This window comes from Heteronotia binoei, chromosome 2 (assembly GCF_032191835.1).
Source record: "Heteronotia binoei isolate CCM8104 ecotype False Entrance Well chromosome 2, APGP_CSIRO_Hbin_v1, whole genome shotgun sequence".
Taxonomy (NCBI): domain Eukaryota; kingdom Metazoa; phylum Chordata; class Lepidosauria; order Squamata; family Gekkonidae; genus Heteronotia; species Heteronotia binoei.
Genome location: NC_083224.1, coordinates 164,057,187 through 164,074,798, shown reverse-complemented (window position 1 = coordinate 164,074,798; position 17,612 = coordinate 164,057,187). Strand labels below are relative to the sequence as shown.

Here is a 17,612-nt window from a genome sequence, read left to right as displayed (position 1 = left end):
GCTTCAAGCAAGAAGTAGCACAGAAATATTTGAAATAAATAAACCACTGAGAACCAAGCTCAGTTTTGATTCACTTCATCTATGCATATGCATAACTCTACTGTTTCATGTCAAAATGTGACAAAGCTGTACAACTGTTAAACCCATAACTGGCTTAGAACCAGGCTACCTAAAGACTGCCTGCTATGGCATAAGCCTACTTCAGGGGCTCTTCTTTTGGAAACTTCCATCTTAAAACGTTACGTGGGCAGATACCAGAGAAAAGCCCTTTTCTGTGGAGGTGACCCAGTTATAGAGCACATGCTCCAGCAAGGTTCACTTGGAAACACCCTTACTGAATGTCAGAATAAAAGAGTTTGATTTGCTAGTGTTTTTGCTAGTGTTTCATTTTCTGCCTGCTGGTTTCCAGTCTGCTGTTAGTGCTTTAGGCATTTCAGGATTCATTGTATGGTGGCGGTGGTAGTGGTTGCTGTCAAGTCACAGCTGACTTATGGTGACCCTGTAGGGTTTTCAAGACAAGAGATATTGAGAGGTGGTTTGCCATTGCCAGCCTCCACAACACGATCCTGATATTTCTTGGAGGTCTCCCATCCAACAGGACTTGGAGATCCATGCTCTGATCATACCCTGTTTAGATTACTATAATGTACCCTGTGTGAAGCTGCTTTTGAAAGCAGTCCAGAAACCTGGTCCAAAATGTGGTGGCCAGATTACTGCTGGAGGTTACTTTGCTTTATTTGATTTATATCCCACCCACCCCGCCGAAGCAGGCTCAGGGCAGCTCCAGAGATTGTGTCACTGCTGTGCTGAAAGGTCAGTACTAGGTATCCATCTGTTTCCGAGCACAATTCAAAGAGCTGGTTCTTACTCTTTAAGATCATAAATGGCTTAGAACCAGGTACCTGAACAACCATCTTGTCCCACTCTCCAACCTACCAGTTAAGAGCTGCCTTGCAAGCACTGCTCTCTGTACCCCTGACTTTAGAGATGGGACAGGTGGGCATTTTCAGTGAGACCACCTCACCTTTAGAATGTGACAGGGGAGGGGCTTTGGCTCAGTGGTAGAGCATCTGCTTGGTAAGCAGAAGGTCCCAGGTTCAATCCCTGGCATCTCCAAAAAGGGTCCAGGCAAGTAGGCATGAAAATCCTCAGCTTGAGACCCTGGAGAGCCGCTGCCAGTCTGAGAAGACAATACTGACTTTGATGGACCAAGGGTCTGATTCAGTATAAGGCAGCTTCATATGTTCATATGACAGACAGACAGAAAGATGAGAGAGAGAGAGAGAAGTACTGAGTTCAATGAGTTGATCACAGCTCTTTATTTGTGATTACAGCATGGCAATGATTAAACTTAGACTAGAGAACTGGGCCAATGCGGCCAACTATATACACTCAAAGTTCCCATGCTAGAATGTCATTGGATCATTTGAGCCAGCAGGGAGCTGGCAAATGGTCCGGGGGAAGCAGAGATATGGATTCTGCTTCCCATTGTTCCAGTGTCCCCCATGCCAAGTCCTAAAGGCTCCAATAAGCCAGGCAAGAACTAGAAACCCACATTACACACAGAAGCACAGGGCCAGATTAACAATTAGATCAAGTAGGTATTGGCCTATGGGGCCCCGCACTTTTAGGGGCCCCAGGCTGGCTTCCCCTTCCCTGGTTTTCCCCCTGCTTGCAGCCTTCCCAGCTTGCATGCACAGCCAGCAACTGAGCCGCTCTTTGTCCAACTTGCCTGGTGCGGCTGCTGCTGGCATCATTGCCAAGTTTGCCTCTCTCTGCCTCTCCTCCGCAGCTTTGTCAAAGGGGCTTTTGAGAAGGTGCCTGCAGGCTGCAGCAGGGGCCACAGGCAGCTGAGCAGGTGCTGTGACTTTGAGATAATTTGTGAGAGGTCCCCAAGATTCTGACTGCCTAGGGGCCTCCACAGGGTTTAATCTGGCACTGCAGAAGCACATACACAACAGAGAGAGAGAGCACAACAGCGAATTGCTGTTAACAGTCTGCAGTCTGTTTTATGGATGTTTTTAGGGCACTCAGCAGTAGTTCTATGCTGTTTTATGCATCTGGATTGTGTTTGATCTATTTTGATTTTATATTGACAGTGTATGATATTATTTTATTATATTATTTTTATTATATTATATTATTTTACCTGTAAGTCAGTTTGAGTAGGACCTGGGAGGGAGAGCATATAATTTTCCTAAACAAATAAATCCCTCATTCTTATAAACAATTGCTAAGGCAATTCTAAGAATATCCTTCACCAAGTATTGTTTTTGCCACACAACATGCAGCATCTTTGCTTACTTGCCTACTGAGGTATAAATGTCTCTCTCCAATAAGAGACAGTAGATACATGAGTTCCACTAGTGCAAAAAACAAAACAAAAAACACCAACATTTGAACATACTGACATCATGGTGCAATTGATGAACTAGTTATGTGCCTCTTCTGAAAGAGCCCCTAGGGCTGGTTGGAATGTCTTTCACTGAAATGATTTTTGGGGTGAAAATACTTCAAGGATAAGCAATGATTTATGTTTTCCAAACTTTTTAAGAAGATGATGATACTGGATTTATATCCCTTCCTATAAATCTCAGAGTGGTCACAATCTCCTTTACCTTCCCCCTCACACACAACAGACACCTTGTGAGGTAGGTGGGGCTGAGAGAGCTCTTACAGCAGCTGCCTTTTCAAGGACAACTCCTATGAGAGCTATGGCTGACCCAAGGCCATTCCAGCAGCTGGAAGTAGAGGAGTGGGGAATCATACCAGGTTCTCCCAGATAAGAGTCTGCACACTTAACCACTACACCAAACTGGCTCTCTTCTCTTTTCAAGGTGAAACAAAAATGGAGATTTTTTTTTCACCAAAAGATCAAACAAAAAGGACATTCACCTCACATGTAGACTTGAAGGGCTGGATCCACTCATAGATCACTGACAGAAGATTTTGGTCACAGATCTTTTCTACTATTCCCTCCCCTAGCAGCCATTTTCAAGCCGAAGACCATTAATTCTTGGGTTGCAGAAGTGATGGAATACAGTGGGCTGCAGTAAGGGAAGGGGGCAAAAATCCCCTTCCTGTCTCTTCTGGCAGCAAGCTGCCTCTTTTGTCAGTGGCACTCCACTGATGGAAGGAGTGATTTTGCTGCATCCCCCTTCCTCACAGCAGCTGTTGCAGGTCCCGTATCTCTAGGGTAATCATTCCTGGGATCAGAAATGACTTTTGAGGATCTGTAATTTTTGTGCAAGTAGATTATTGGATCCAACCCACTATCTAATCCAGGCTTTCACGCTTCTGGAAAACATTAGCTTCAACAACTTTTATGTATGATCCATATGTAACTGGCGGAGGGGGGGGGGGAGTCTTCAAAAGACTGAAGTTGTCACCAGAACACCATGGATACAGTACAATGTGAAAGAGACTGAATTGCCATCTTTTAGAATATTTGTTTCGTTTTTAGCTGTGGTTATACTTTATAACAATGTGTGCAACCCTCCTTGAGTCCGTTCCTGGGAAGGGCAGGATAAAAGTCAGATAAATCAAATCAAAATCAAGTAGACTAATAGAAAAATAAGCCACAAATAAGCATTTGGAACACTCTGCAGCTGACCCAAACCAGGCAAAGCTCCATCTGAAAACATGCTTAGCCCTCCACCACTGAAATGGATGGTCTTAACTGTGGCTACTCTGACACAATAACATTCATGTAACAATTGATTTATCAGAATCTATTTTTTAATTGCTTATCTTCTGATATGTTTTGGTAACCAAAAAGATCCACTCTCATCCAGTTTAACCACAACCACAGGAGTGTTCTCTCCTCTCTCTCTCTCTCTTTTTATCTATACGTCATTGACACTGAAGAAAAAAGGAAGTTCCTCTCTGCTTGCGGTTAACGTAGCATGATAAACAGACTTTTCACACAAGTCTGCTGCTATGGGCCAGTATATAAATCCAACAATAGAGCCAGTGGGCCTGTCACTTAGATCTGTAAGGGCTACAAGTTGACAACCCAACAAGATACAGGTAAAAAAAAAATGCCTTGGATGTTTTTGTGGCACAACAGTTCGACCGAAATGACAGACAACCATGAGGCTGCAGAAGGCAAGGATCATAAGAAGAAGACGAAAACTTTGTAAGTATAACTATCCTTCTGGACTACATTTTAGGTAGAAACACATCTAGACAGCTTATTGGCAAGGTTGGAGCCCCTTGGATCTATTGGCAAGGAGTTAGCTACAACTAACAAGAATTTATTTGCAACGATATACCCCATCCATTACAAGATATACTGCATCCAGTATAACACTGTAAGGCAGTTATCATGAATAGCATTATTCAAAAGTGAACAGAGTTACAAAACCAAAAGGTTTGGTTAATTGGAACAACACCTGTGGACTGTGGTATGTATATAATTTAACCTGAGTTTATGTTACAGATTCCACTTTCAGTGGCTGGATTAAGTCTGGGTTTTGCTATGCATTCAGTCCTCTCCAAGTGAAACCAGTGGGACTTAAACTTTATTTTGGCTAGACTATGTTCTCTTTCTAAAAAATGGAAATAAGTACAGAAAAAAATAATGGAATAGTAGGAACTGGGAGACTTGGTTTCAATTCTCACTCTGCAACAAAATTTCCTGACTAAACTTGAATTGATAGTACTATCAGCCTATACCAGGTGTGGCCAAACTGCAGCTTGAGAGCCACACATGGCTCTTTCGCACATATTGTGTTGCTCTTGGAGCCCCCATTGTCCCATTGGCCAGCTTGGAGAAGGCATTTCTATCTTTAAATCACTTCTCCAAGACAAGCCAGCCAGCAGCTTGGAGAATGCATTTAAAGTTAAAACTGCTTTCTTTCCACCTCTCCCTCCTCCATCTATTTCCTTCCTTCCTTCCCTCAAACATCTGACATTCATGTCTTGCAGCTCTCAGATATCTGACATTTATTCTATGTAGTTCTTATTTTGAGCGACTTTGGCCATCCCTGGTCTATACCTCACAGATACAGCTAAGGAAGAGCAGGTGAAAGATATACTAAATAAACAGATAACACAGGCATTTGAGTGTGCTTTGATTAACTTTCTGAAACTTACAGCCATGGCTGTAAATACAGGGTAAAGGTGAGGATATGCATAAACAATGTTCTACCCCTTCTCCAAATCTTCTATGCTTGCCCCAGAAATAATCTTGGACAAATCCCAAAAAAGCACTTCAGTCCATTTGTCCACAATACATCAGCACTGAGTATTCATAGAATCATAGAGTTGGAAGGGATCTCCAGGGTCATCTAGTCCAACCCCCTGCACAATGCAGGAAACTCACAAATACCTCCCCCTAAATTCATAGGATCCTCATTGCTGTCAGATGGCCATCTAACCTCTCTTTAAAAACCTCCAAGGAAGAAGAGCCCACCACCTCCAGAGGAAGCCTGTTCCACTGAGGAACTGCTCTAATGGTCAGGAAGTTCTTCCTAATGTTGAGCTGGAAACTCTTTTATGTTTTCTTGCAATTCTCCATGAGTGTGCTGTGTTGAACTACAATCAGGACACTTCAGTTTAGGTTATGAAGTTCCCACAAGGCACTGCATATAGTCCTAAGATAGAATGCACCATCTTCAGATCAATAAATAATACCAAAGGGAGAATAAGTATGGAGCACCTTGCGTGCTAAATTTCAGTTAACAGAGTCCCAGTTTTTCCATCAATATTACTGCATGGCATGTGTTTCCACAGACACTCTTTTTACCTGTCACCCTCCTCACCTGATTAAATTAGTCCTACTTGGGCAAGAGCCTGTCTTTCACTTACATTATGATGGTACCATAAAAATGCATAATAAATTATGGAGTATGGATTTGGGGTGAGGGTGTTTCTAAATTTTCAAACATAGGAAGACCATTTTTGTTCCAACTATTCTGTTCAGCAAATCCCCCATTTTAATCTGCTTCTTATATGTTTTATGTATTTTATTTATTTATTTCCATTTGTATCCTGCCCTCCCCATGAACAGGCCCTTTTACACTTCACATTGTTTTTATGTAATTGGCACAAAAAGTAGGCAATATGACTTATCAAATTTTATAATCAGAGGAAACTATTCCATTTTACTTTATTTTGTTTGATTTATATTCCGCCCTCCCCGCCGAAGCAGGCTCAGGGCGGCAAAAGGTGGCAAAACCATACACCAAACTGGATTTTTTGACAGACTCAGTCATGAAATTCAGGAATCATACTAATAAATTGCTGTGTGTGTTTCTCTTTGGTTTCAGGGGCATAGAACTGAAAAACTTTTTGTTGTCTGTTGTACCACACATAGAATCAGCTGTTATCAGTAACCCAAATTCTAAACATGAAACGTAAGTATTAAATAATAGCAATTGTACTGTAGAAATAATTATCTATATTCTGTCTCCACACCATGCACTGTCTGAAACCTGCCTCCAGACTAGGTAGAATACCCCCCAATGCTATTACCACTTCTTCTCCTGACTGAGCAGAGGATACCTATCAGCTACACCACACAGCAGAAGCAGATGTAGATAGACATCTCAATATACACTTACAATCTCCACTTACATTCTGATGCTTATCTCGGACCCAGTGAACTGGCTGGATTCGGTGAACAGATTCAAGCACAGAAAGAAAGCTGTTCTTGCAAGGCACAGATTGATGTGCCCCCCCCGCCCCCCAATCCACACACACAACATGAGAATTCAACAGATGAAGCATCTTTATGCTGGGGAAAAGTTGCATTATTTTGTTCTGTTACTGTCATACAGCTGCATCAGGAACATACACATACACACAAAATGAAAGTTGTTGCCCACAACCTGTTCAGTTACTAGCAGCTGTTGAGAAGCTGAGGCTAGGGAGAACTGGGAAGAAGTGAAATGATGTTTCACTACTTGAAATTTAAGCCACAGGACTGAAGAGTGACCTTTAAAGTAGCCTGAAGAATTCACAGTGAAATACTATACAGAAACTTAACTAAATCCATTGAAATGAACAGGCTTAGAGTGGGGAAATTCTCCAATGAGTATCCATTTGTGAACTCACTCTGAGTTTTCCTGAAGTTTCAGTTTTGTGATGAGTTTTTTACATCTGTGAACACACTTCTGGATGCACTACTGTATATTTTATTGCATTCATTAACATAACATAAGCCTCCCACTCTCATGAGATGGTTTACAGTAAAGCAACTTCCACAGACAGGCCCACAGAGTTTCAAATTGAAAGGAAGTCACCCATGATATGTAGAAGAATACTCTAAGAGCTGCTCAGTTTCCTGTAACTGAATCAATGGTCTCTTTTCACCTTTTTTAATATTAAGAAATCGTGATTCAACGTTTCTTTATTCCGAGCAATGGTCTTGAATTATCAGTATAACACAAATAGATAGAATATGGAGTCACAGGTTCAAATCGCCTCTCAACCACAAAACTCACCAAGATTTGTGCAAATATCTAGCCCTTTTCAAACTGGATAGGGTGAATGAGCGCTGGGGGCAAGCACCTCCATGCATTCTTTGGAACATATACAGAGACCCTAAATGCATACAAATGTTTTAAATAAATAAATATAGCTAGTGCCTTTTTTTGTTGAAAAAGCCTAGCAGCTCATTTGCCTATTAGGCCACACCACCTGGCCTGGGAGCATGCGACTGAATATAGGTATGAACGAGTTAGATCCCATTTGGGTGACTGGGAAACCTAAAAAAAACCCAGGGTTTCCAGTCACATGGAGAGTGCCATACAGGTGAAGCCTCTACACTTGCCTCCATGATTCTATTTGCATTATCCCTACCTTAGAATGCATCCTGAAAAGGACTTACCTTTTTAATATTGAGAAATCTTGATTCACGTTTATTTATTCCATGTAATGGTCTTGTACTATCAGTATAACACAAGTAGATAGAACATGGAGTTACAGTTCAAACCCCTACCTACCTTTCCGTGGAGAGTGACCCTAATTCTGTGGTAGAACTCATGTGCTGCATACGACTCCTGGCATTTCCATTTAAAAGAATTTCAGATAGCAGCCCTGGGAAAGGTCTGTTCCCGGAGAACTAGTGCCAATCATGGTAGACAATGTAATAATCTGCTTCAGTATTAGGCAACTTCATTCATCCAATCCTGTTCCAAGCTTCTTGGGAAAAGAGTGGGACATAAATGTGATAAATCGATTATTTCTGCTTTCCAATTTCTCTCACGGCAGACTTTATTACAACCATAGACATGTGGTTAAAGCACTGGATCATTTTCATCCAATAAGTTTTACATTCCAATATTCTTTCCCAGAGAAGCCTACTATTTCTTACAGCCAACTTTATAGTTTCTTACTGTTAAATTTTTAAAAAAATCTTTTAGGCTTTCTGCAGAAGAAGTTACACAGTGGTCTCAGTCTCTAGCAGCGCTTCTGTCAACTCAGTGTAAGTATTTCCTTTTAACAGCTTCTTTTCAATGAAGTATTTAATTCTTCAATAGGAAACTGGACCAAACACTAGAACTGTTTCCTTCATTAACGATTGCTTCAGTTTCAAAGACGAACCCCTTAAACCAGTTTCTAAATTATCTTTGCATGCAGTTAACCCTTCAGCCCCTGCTCAGCTTCCAAATCACAGGTGTGTACAAGTTACTTTTTACAAACAGGAAGATTTCTGTTCATCTTCTGATTTGTTTGAGGCCTTAAACACACAGTTTAACTGGACTAAAACCATCAAAACCCAGATACAAGACTATTATTTTGCTTTTTATCATCATTTGCTTTATAAACTTGCACTTTTTATAGCAATGGGTGAAATATTTATTTCACAAAGCCATTTTTCAACTTTAGTATAAAATATGCATTATACTTTCCTGAACCACAGCCATGGGATTTTTAAGATGAACTAGTGGCTGACACCACATTCATGGACTGAAGCAAGATCAGCTACCCCGCAAAAATCATTGCAGTTGGAGGACACTCACTTAGGTCAGGTGTGCATAACAAGTGAGCAACCAAACCAAACACAGCCAAATGCACTGTGACCTGCCAGGGCAGCATCTAAAGGAACTTTATTGAATGACTGCCCTATTGACAGTGGGTGATGTTCACCTTAGCCATGCACATGTTGTATATTCCTGATTTACACTGTTCTTTAAAACATACCAAAAATAGGAACTTTACAGCTGGACTTCTACAGAAATCAGCACTCTGCTTTTATCTGATGATGTCATATGGACTGCCATGCCAAAAGTTTAATCACTGAAGAGAAAAGAATAGAAACATTATTCCAACTACCGCTTCCTTTTCCAATAGTGAGACAGAGGTGCATGCTCTCTTCTCACTGAGACTGTTTTTTAAAAAAAAAAATGTGTTATGAGTATTTAAAATAAACCTATAAAATAACTAACAATAAAACAGCAGATCAGGAGGAGGTTTAAACCTCTGCCCTGACAGAGCTCCAAAGAAAGCTATCACTGTAGAGTAGAGGATAAAGTTCTGTCAAGAGACCGGAATACAAACCGTTCTCCGCCCATCAGTTTTGCAGAATGACCTCATTTTTTTAAATGTTCATATTCACTTTTTCTTCAGAATTCAGGACCCAACATTAAATACCGTTAGATACCGAATCTAAAAACACTCCACCAACAACTATAAGTACATACACTATAAGGTTAAGGGAACCAGGCCCACAAAACCCAACAGAGAGAGCTAGCATAGCATAGTAGATTAGGATCTGGGAGACCCAGGCTTGAATCTCCACTCTGCCATTAAAATTTGCTGAGTAACCTTGGGCCAGTCACTCCTTCTAAGCCTAAACTACCTCACAGGGTTCTTAAGAGGATAAAACGGAGGGGAGGAAAATGATATAAGCTACTTTGTACCCACACTGAGGAGAAAGCAAGGGTATAAATGAAGTAAAATAAATAAATAACACATTGCATGTAACATATGAAAGGGAGGCCAGGAAGGATTGTATCAGTGCTTAGTTCTCATGACCCCTTCTTACACACCCAAAGAAATGCTGATTGACACTTTGGGGTCAATCAGCAATTTTTCTCCATGCCAGTTTGGCCAGGGATATTGGAGGGGTTTTGCCATCTTCTGGGCATGGAGCAGGGGTCATTGGGAGTGAGAGGGAGAGGTATTTGTGAATTTCCTGCATTGTGAAGGGGATTGGACTAGATGATCTTGGAGGTCCCTTCCAACTCTACGATTCTATTACTCCGTTAGTCTATGAAGCTGCATTATCCTGAATATCCTTATACCCTTGGTCCATCAAAGTCAAAATTGTTACAGCCAAGTGGAGAAATCCTTTAGGCTTGTGTGGTACGTGATTTTGAGCCCCTTTAACAACAAAAAAGAAGTAACACCAAAAAGTAAGCAAAGTAGATTGGTGGATTTCCTTGAAAAACTCCTAATCTTCACTTTCTGGGAAAATGGTACCTAAAATAGAGCTTAATTAACATAGTTTCCTATTTATTTTGTTTTACTCTATTGAAGATTATAAATAAAGCCACTATGGTATTTCTATTTAATGCAGACGGTCAAGATGCTTTCAGAGAATTCCTGAAAACTGAGTTCAGTGATGAAAACATTGATTTTTGGCTGGCTTGTGAAGACTACAAGAAAACCCAGTCTGACCACTTACACGACAAGGCAGAGAAGATTTACATGGAGTTTGTCCAGTCAGATGCTATTAAGCAGGTAAATGCTGTCAGAAAACCAAAGTGCAGAGCTACTTAAAACATGCATGATGTTGGTACAATCTGGACACCACCACACTGAGAAGCATTCAACAGAAAGTGAACCCACTGGGCGTTTTCGCACTCACCTTCAGCCGGTGCGACCCCCCTCTTCACTGCGCAGGATCTGCGCGGATTTCGCACTAAAAGCCACGGAGCAGCCTTTTGCGCCGGAAACTCCGGGCGCAAAAGCCGCTCAAACGGAAACTGCTTTTTGGCGGTTTCCATTTGAGCGGCTTTTGCGCCGGGAGTTTCCGGCGCAAAAGGCTGCTCCACGGCTTTTAGTGCGAAATCCGCGCAGATCCTGCGCGGTGAAGAGGGGGGTCGCGCCGGCTGAAGGTGAGTGCGAAAACACCCACTGAGTAATAGCATGACTGTTTTCAAATAAATGCCTCCCATCTTGCAATTTTAATTGGCTCTGTATAAGGATCATGCTATTCATTATTAGTAGTAGAAGTATTAAATCATTCTCAAAATCTAGGGTGCTTCACAGAGTACACAAAGACAAGTTGCTAATGCATGGCATCTATCTTATCCCCTCATTAATGATACTATTTGGATGTACTTTTTGGTACCACGTGCCTGATACTGTTCTAAGGACAAATATACACAATACGTCGGAGCTATCACGACTTTACATAAACAACATAAAGACTATTTTACACAAAGAACAAACAACACACAAGCAGGTGGGAGGGAAGGAGGGCATGTTTGGAAGACTAGTATTTATTTTTTTAGTGAATCTGCACAGGCTCTTTCTTGCAAGCAGACATATACACATACACGCCAGTTGTATGTGCATTCCCTGTTAAATGTCAATGGGGCTACAGCACAACACTTGGCAGTTGTGCTTAGTACCTGAAGGACATCCATGGATGACACAGAAGTGCATTCACATTTCTTAAGACTATTTAAAAGCCCTGAGGGCAATTACTTAGCAACAATCAAAGGGCCTTGGGCTTTGATTTTATCACCAATGATTTGTATTTCTTTATGAGATACCACAATGCCAAAAAGACAGGATTATAAAAGATGCTGAAATACGATTTTGCTCTTCCTAGATCAACATTGACTTCCATACAAGAAAAGCTACAGCTCAGAAGGCTCAAAATCCAACACCCTCTAGCTTTGATGAAGCACAGAAAATTGTATATGTACTTATGGAGAAGGACTCCTACCCTAGATTCCTCAAATCCAGATTCTACCTTAATCTATTAAGCAAAGTTCAATGCAACAGTCTGAAGTGAAAGGACGACTCAAATTTCTCTGGTTAAAAATCTGAAGTATCACTGGGATGGAAAGTAGGGATTGGGACTAACAGGAAAAGTGGAAACTTCATGAAACAAGGACAGGTCTACAAGAGGCACCCAAGCTAAAATCTCCCTGGACAAGAGTGTGAAATAGAGATTATATTGCCTTGACAGCAGTGACCTGAGGATCACTTTTCATGTTATCGCATTCTTTCTCAAGAGCAACCATGGATGTAAAGATCACATTTATTGTAAATGTTGTCATATAGACAGGGTGTACAAGCATGTTAGGGGCCAGTTCACATGTATATGTACATCCCTTGGTTTCTCATTCTTTGATTCTAATACAGCTAAATGGTTCTACTGAAAAGCACTGAATCAGAAGGCTTGGACGTTGATGTGGAAGTCATATCCATGATGGCTTGTTCACACATGTAAACCAGTTATTGATGTTGCGTGCAGTCATCACAGGATGAACTGCATTTGTCAACCTCTTCAAAGATAACTTAGCATATAACAGCATTTTTACAATGGCTAATTATACCGGCAAAGTAGTTTAATGTGATGGTCTGCCACAATTAGTTATTGCCAGGAATCTTAAAGAAGGCCTACAAGATTCATGTCATAGGGAAAGAATCCAGGCCATGGGATTTTTCTTTGGACAGAAATTACCTGTGAATGAAAACTCTAAAGTAGAAGGCCACATTTATCTCCTTAATGGAATCTCAAAGCAAATCTTAAAACCAGTCCTGCACAATTTATAAGCCACCAACATGAAACCAGATCACCAGCCATATATAGTGATTAACCAGGGGCTCAATACAATTGCCTCTTTCAGTCCATAAAAAATTTGCAGAGACAGAGAGCTTGTCTACCAGTGGAAAAGCCACAGTAAATGACTAGCAGATGAGGTTTGGGGTAGGGGGTCTGCACAAGACTGGCAACTTCTGGGAGTGAAGGTGGAGTGGCTTGCCATCAATGCAATGACATTGCCAGCAATGCTCTAGCATTTGGTCAAGACTCTTTGATTTAATGAATACTAGAGCATCACTGATGACATGCTGATGTCAGTGTGTTGGAATGCTGTCCACTGCCCCCCACCCCCTTTCCCTCTTATTTTTCTCCCACCACTCAACTAAGAGATGGTGGGGGAAGGACCTGCAGGGCATAAAAGTCATAAAGCCAAGGATCTTTCTTCTTGGAGATAGGCTATGGGTTGTAATTTTTACTCAGTCATCTGCTCTACCTGCTGGTCTCTGATCCCACTTCAAACCCCCTAAGGTATGGCATAGAGTTTACAAATCTCCAACCAGTCCAGTGACTTCTCCAAGAGTCAAAGGAGAAGCAGAAAATGGCTCATCTGAACCCTTTTCCTCTTTCTTGCTTCCCATTTGAGTTGGTCCCCTAGGACGCAGATTAGGCCCAAGAATCCAGTAGATTTTGTGGAGAAATTCCCTGGTCTGAAGGTGAGACTTACACAATCATTAATGTGCTTACTGGAGATATAGGAGAGACATCAAAGTTGTGGAGTCTCAGTCTGCAATGAAAGTGATCGTTCAGACTGCTGTTGCTGACATGAAAAATGTTAAGAGATGTGTGGCATTATGGTCTTATAAACATACACTGTCTGTTTCTATAGTTTAGATTGGGATATTATTTCATGTGGATATAAGCTAGGCCATAAATAAGTCTAATTTTTGGCCCTGATATGTAGTCTTTTAGTACTTAATTTATTGCAACTTATAAATGAATGGGAAATGACCTTCATATTAAAGATATGTCACAACCACTTCTACAGTTATTTTCTCTCTAATTAACAAACATTGAGAGGGACATATAAAGAGCATGGCATCCTATAGTCAGTGAAGAACAACATTCAGTTTCGAGGGTTGTGCTTATACCTGCTCCAAGGTATAAACAAAATTCAAAATCGCTCGGGAGAACAAATCCTCAGGGTTTTTTTCCTTCTCTCCGGGTGTCCAATTTACTACACCTTTATTCCACATGCACATTTATGTAATTTGGTATACTCATCCTTAGCTACAAAAACAATCATGAAGATCACGTTTTTACTTTTTAAACAATGTCTCAAATAGACTTAAAATCAGTTGACCTTCCCATATTAAAAAGATGAACACAGGGCACATTATAACATTGATTCTGGTAACAAGCATCACTTTTTAAAGCCTTTCTCCCCCATCCCAGTATTAGACACTGCTGAAAGGCTTCAACTTAAATATTTATCTGCAGCAGGTTGCTTTAGAAGCCCTTCCCTCATCCCAATATTAAACACTGCATTAAGCCTTTGATGCACATATTTACTTACAAGCATATTTATCCAAAAGGAAAATAATTCTGAATGTATGATGAACTCCCCCACTGTAAAAAAGATTTTACACGAACAAGATGCATCCACTCCCCCATTCAGAAAGACTTGATTTCTAGAGACCTTAGGGAGGGAATTAATTCACAAAATTTTAACACAGCATCCTCAAAAAGGCAAAAGTAGACACAGGTATTTACCAAGAAGAGGTACCACAAAGTAGTAACTGCATGTTAAATATATTGGGAGAGTTGGAGGGTATGACCCTGTCCCTAATCTACAAAACTTGTCACCAAGCCCAAAACAGACATAAGGTTGCCACTCTCCAGGTGCCACCTGGAGATCTGCTATTACCCAAAATTCCAGGTATTTCTCAAAACAGAGCTGGCAACCCTAAATATTATAGCAATTATTTTTTCATCTGAAGCTGTGGGATTAACCTGGTTGATACTGGATAATATGGACAACCTAGGCTCATTTCCAGCCCCGTTTCTGAGCTGAAAATTCCACAGTCACTATGACTGACAATGCATCTTGTGTACACATCTGGGCTTCTTAGCAATTTTTTAGTACCATTAAATATATCCTTTCAGCCCAGCTAAGTGAAATTAGTATTGGTGTATCTGGCTGATCGTTATCAAAAAGAAGTACTTCATACTCTAGGTATATCAGGATGGGTAGCCTGTTTGCTTGCAGCAGTAGAAAAGAGCAAGAGACCAGCAGGACCTAAAAGACTAACAAAATTTGCGGCAGGGTATGAGATTTCGTGAGTCACTGCTCACTTCTTCAGGTGCTGTAGGGTTCTCTCGTTTCCTAAGTGCTATGCAACATCTGTCTTGAAATTTGGAGTGTGGAGTTACCAATATGCTGATTAAATACAAGTCTGTTTCTCATGTTCAGCTAAGGTATAGGATACTGCAGATGTTTCGAAGCACTGATTGGGGAGGGTGATAGTCTGGACTAAACATTAATATGTTCTTTCTTTCTTCCTTTCTTCCTTCTTCCTCTTCTTCTTGCTATTAAAATGTGGAACTGGAGTCACCTGAGGAACTCTTCTTCTAAAGAGCCCATTCCACTTTGATGCTTCTTTTGCTATCTGGCAAGGAACATATCCTTGGGGTCAATAAAGAATGGCCACTACTAGGCTCCTAGGGCTTGGATCCAGGTAGAATTGCCAACTACAGGTGGGACCTGAACTTCTCCCACAATTGCAACAGGTCTCTAGATGACATAGATCAGTTCTTCTGGAGAAAATAGCTGCTTTACAGGATGGATTCTGTGGAATTATATAACCAGCTAAGATCCTTCCCCAGGCTTCACCTCCAACTCTCCAGGAATTTCCTAACCCAGAGCAGACAAACATAAGCACGGAACAGCCTTTGCTCTTCAAACCCAGTATCAAGGGACTATAACCCTGTACAACAAGGAGGGATATTTTAAAAGAAATACCTTACTTTATTCTTTGGTTTGACAGCAACATTACTTTTAGCCATTGCAATTCTACTTTGGGATGTGAACCTTCTGTACCTACCTACAAACACAATGCTCTGTTGTGTTATGCCTTGGATGTAATTGGATAAACAGCTTTTGTAATAGAAAATGAGGCAGCTGCAACTCTCCAGAGAAGAAAAAACTATAATTGAGAAAGTTAGCAATTACTATATTTTTTATTTTAGAAAATTAACAAGATGCAAGGCTGAAGGATAAATTATACTTGTTGCTAAGGTTCTGTGACTGGAACCCCCAGTGTATCCTTTGCCAGCAAAAAGCCATGGTGGGGCAGATGATGAGCATTAGGGTGGTGACACTGGATAGGGAGAGTATAATTTCCCTAACCAGAGATGTTCTCCTTGACTGCCTTAAACCCTAATAAGAAAAACCTGGCATGATATACATGTCTTTACTTCCTACTAGAGCTTAAATCAAGGACAATTTTAACCAAGGAAACAACTTGGACCCAGAGAGAAAAATCCATTCCCCAGCACCAAGACCCCAAATCAAACTGCCTTCCTTCCAGTGAGTGGGTGGGCCTTAAAATGGTGGTGATAACTAGCAAACTCTCAATCGATTTTTACTTTCATTTTCAGCCCAATCATTTTTGTGTGCATGTCCCTCAAAAGCATTTTCTCTGAATACTGCCAGCTCTAGATTGTGAAATTCCTGGAGATTTTTTTTTTTTTTTTGGGGGGGGGGGTTAGCCTAAGAGGTGTCTATGGTAGGGAGGGACCTCAGTGGGGTATAATGCCACAGAATCCACCTTCCAAGCAGCCATTTTTTCCAGGGGGACTGATTCCTTTTACCCAGAGTTCAGATGTGATTCTCAGAGATCTCTAGCCATTACCTGGAGACTTAGCAACCAAACAGGAATCCACATGGCTTGGTAGTAGACCTGGAGAGAACTGCGTAATGAAGCTGCACTATTACACAAATACAAATTTTACAAATTGCTAGCTATTTTATGTAATTATTATAACCACAGTGCTGTAAGCACATAAATTACAAGATTTGCAGATAAATGCATGTAAAAGATTCCACACATTACAATAATTCTTAGACTGAATACAGTAGCAAGGTCCAAATACACGTGCTGAAATTCTAATTGTAAACCACAATTACAGACTCAGTTCAAAGTAATTAAAGAGTCCACAGTCACTGATACAATTGTCAAGTACTCCACGATACTCCCATGGTGCTGTGGATATCACTGTTGAATAAAGTTATGAAGGATTGAAGGATGACACACCTCCTAGGTAAATTCCACGTGTTTCAGTGATGTCCTTCGTCTGATCACAATCATTCATAAATCTGGAACCAATGCTCAAATCACTGAGAACTGTGAATGTCGTTGAAGCAATACACAGACTAGCTACAACTGTAATAACTGTAGTAACCTGGAGACTGGCAACCTTAGCAGTGTTACCAACTTCAAAGTGGGCCCTGCAATTCTTCTGGAGTCACTGCTGATCTGCAAACTACAGAGAACAAGTCCTTGGAGGAAAATGGTAGCTTTGGAGGGTGGACTGTATGTAGGGTTGTCAGGTCCGACTCAAGAAATATCTGAAAAGTTTGGGGATGGAGCCAAGAACAAGGGTGTGACAAGCATGACTGAACTCCAAAGAGAGTTCTGGCAATCACATTTAAATGGATTCACACCTTTTAAATGCCTTCCCTCCATTTGGAAATAATGAAGGATAGGGGCACCTTCTTTTAGGGCTCGTAGAATTAGACCCCCTGGTCCAATCTTTTTGTAACTTGAGAGATATTTTGAGGAGAGGAACTAGATGCTATGCTGAAAATTAGGTGCCTCTA

The 17,612-nt window shown here is 40.9% G+C and overlaps 1 protein-coding gene across 1 annotated transcript; it reads left to right on the top strand.

Annotated features, from left to right (window-relative positions):
• Nucleotides 1-3,985: 3,985 nt before the first annotated feature.
• On the top strand, nucleotides 3,986-12,193 carry RGS1 (regulator of G protein signaling 1). Its single transcript, XM_060233352.1, has 5 exons — nucleotides 3,986-4,138; nucleotides 6,273-6,359; nucleotides 8,370-8,431; nucleotides 10,529-10,692; nucleotides 11,792-12,193. The coding sequence occupies exons 1-5, from the start codon at nucleotides 4,041-4,043 to the stop codon at nucleotides 11,975-11,977; spliced, it is 597 nt and encodes a 198-aa protein (XP_060089335.1). The 5' UTR covers nucleotides 3,986-4,040; the 3' UTR covers nucleotides 11,978-12,193.
• Nucleotides 12,194-17,612: the final 5,419 nt, after the last annotated feature.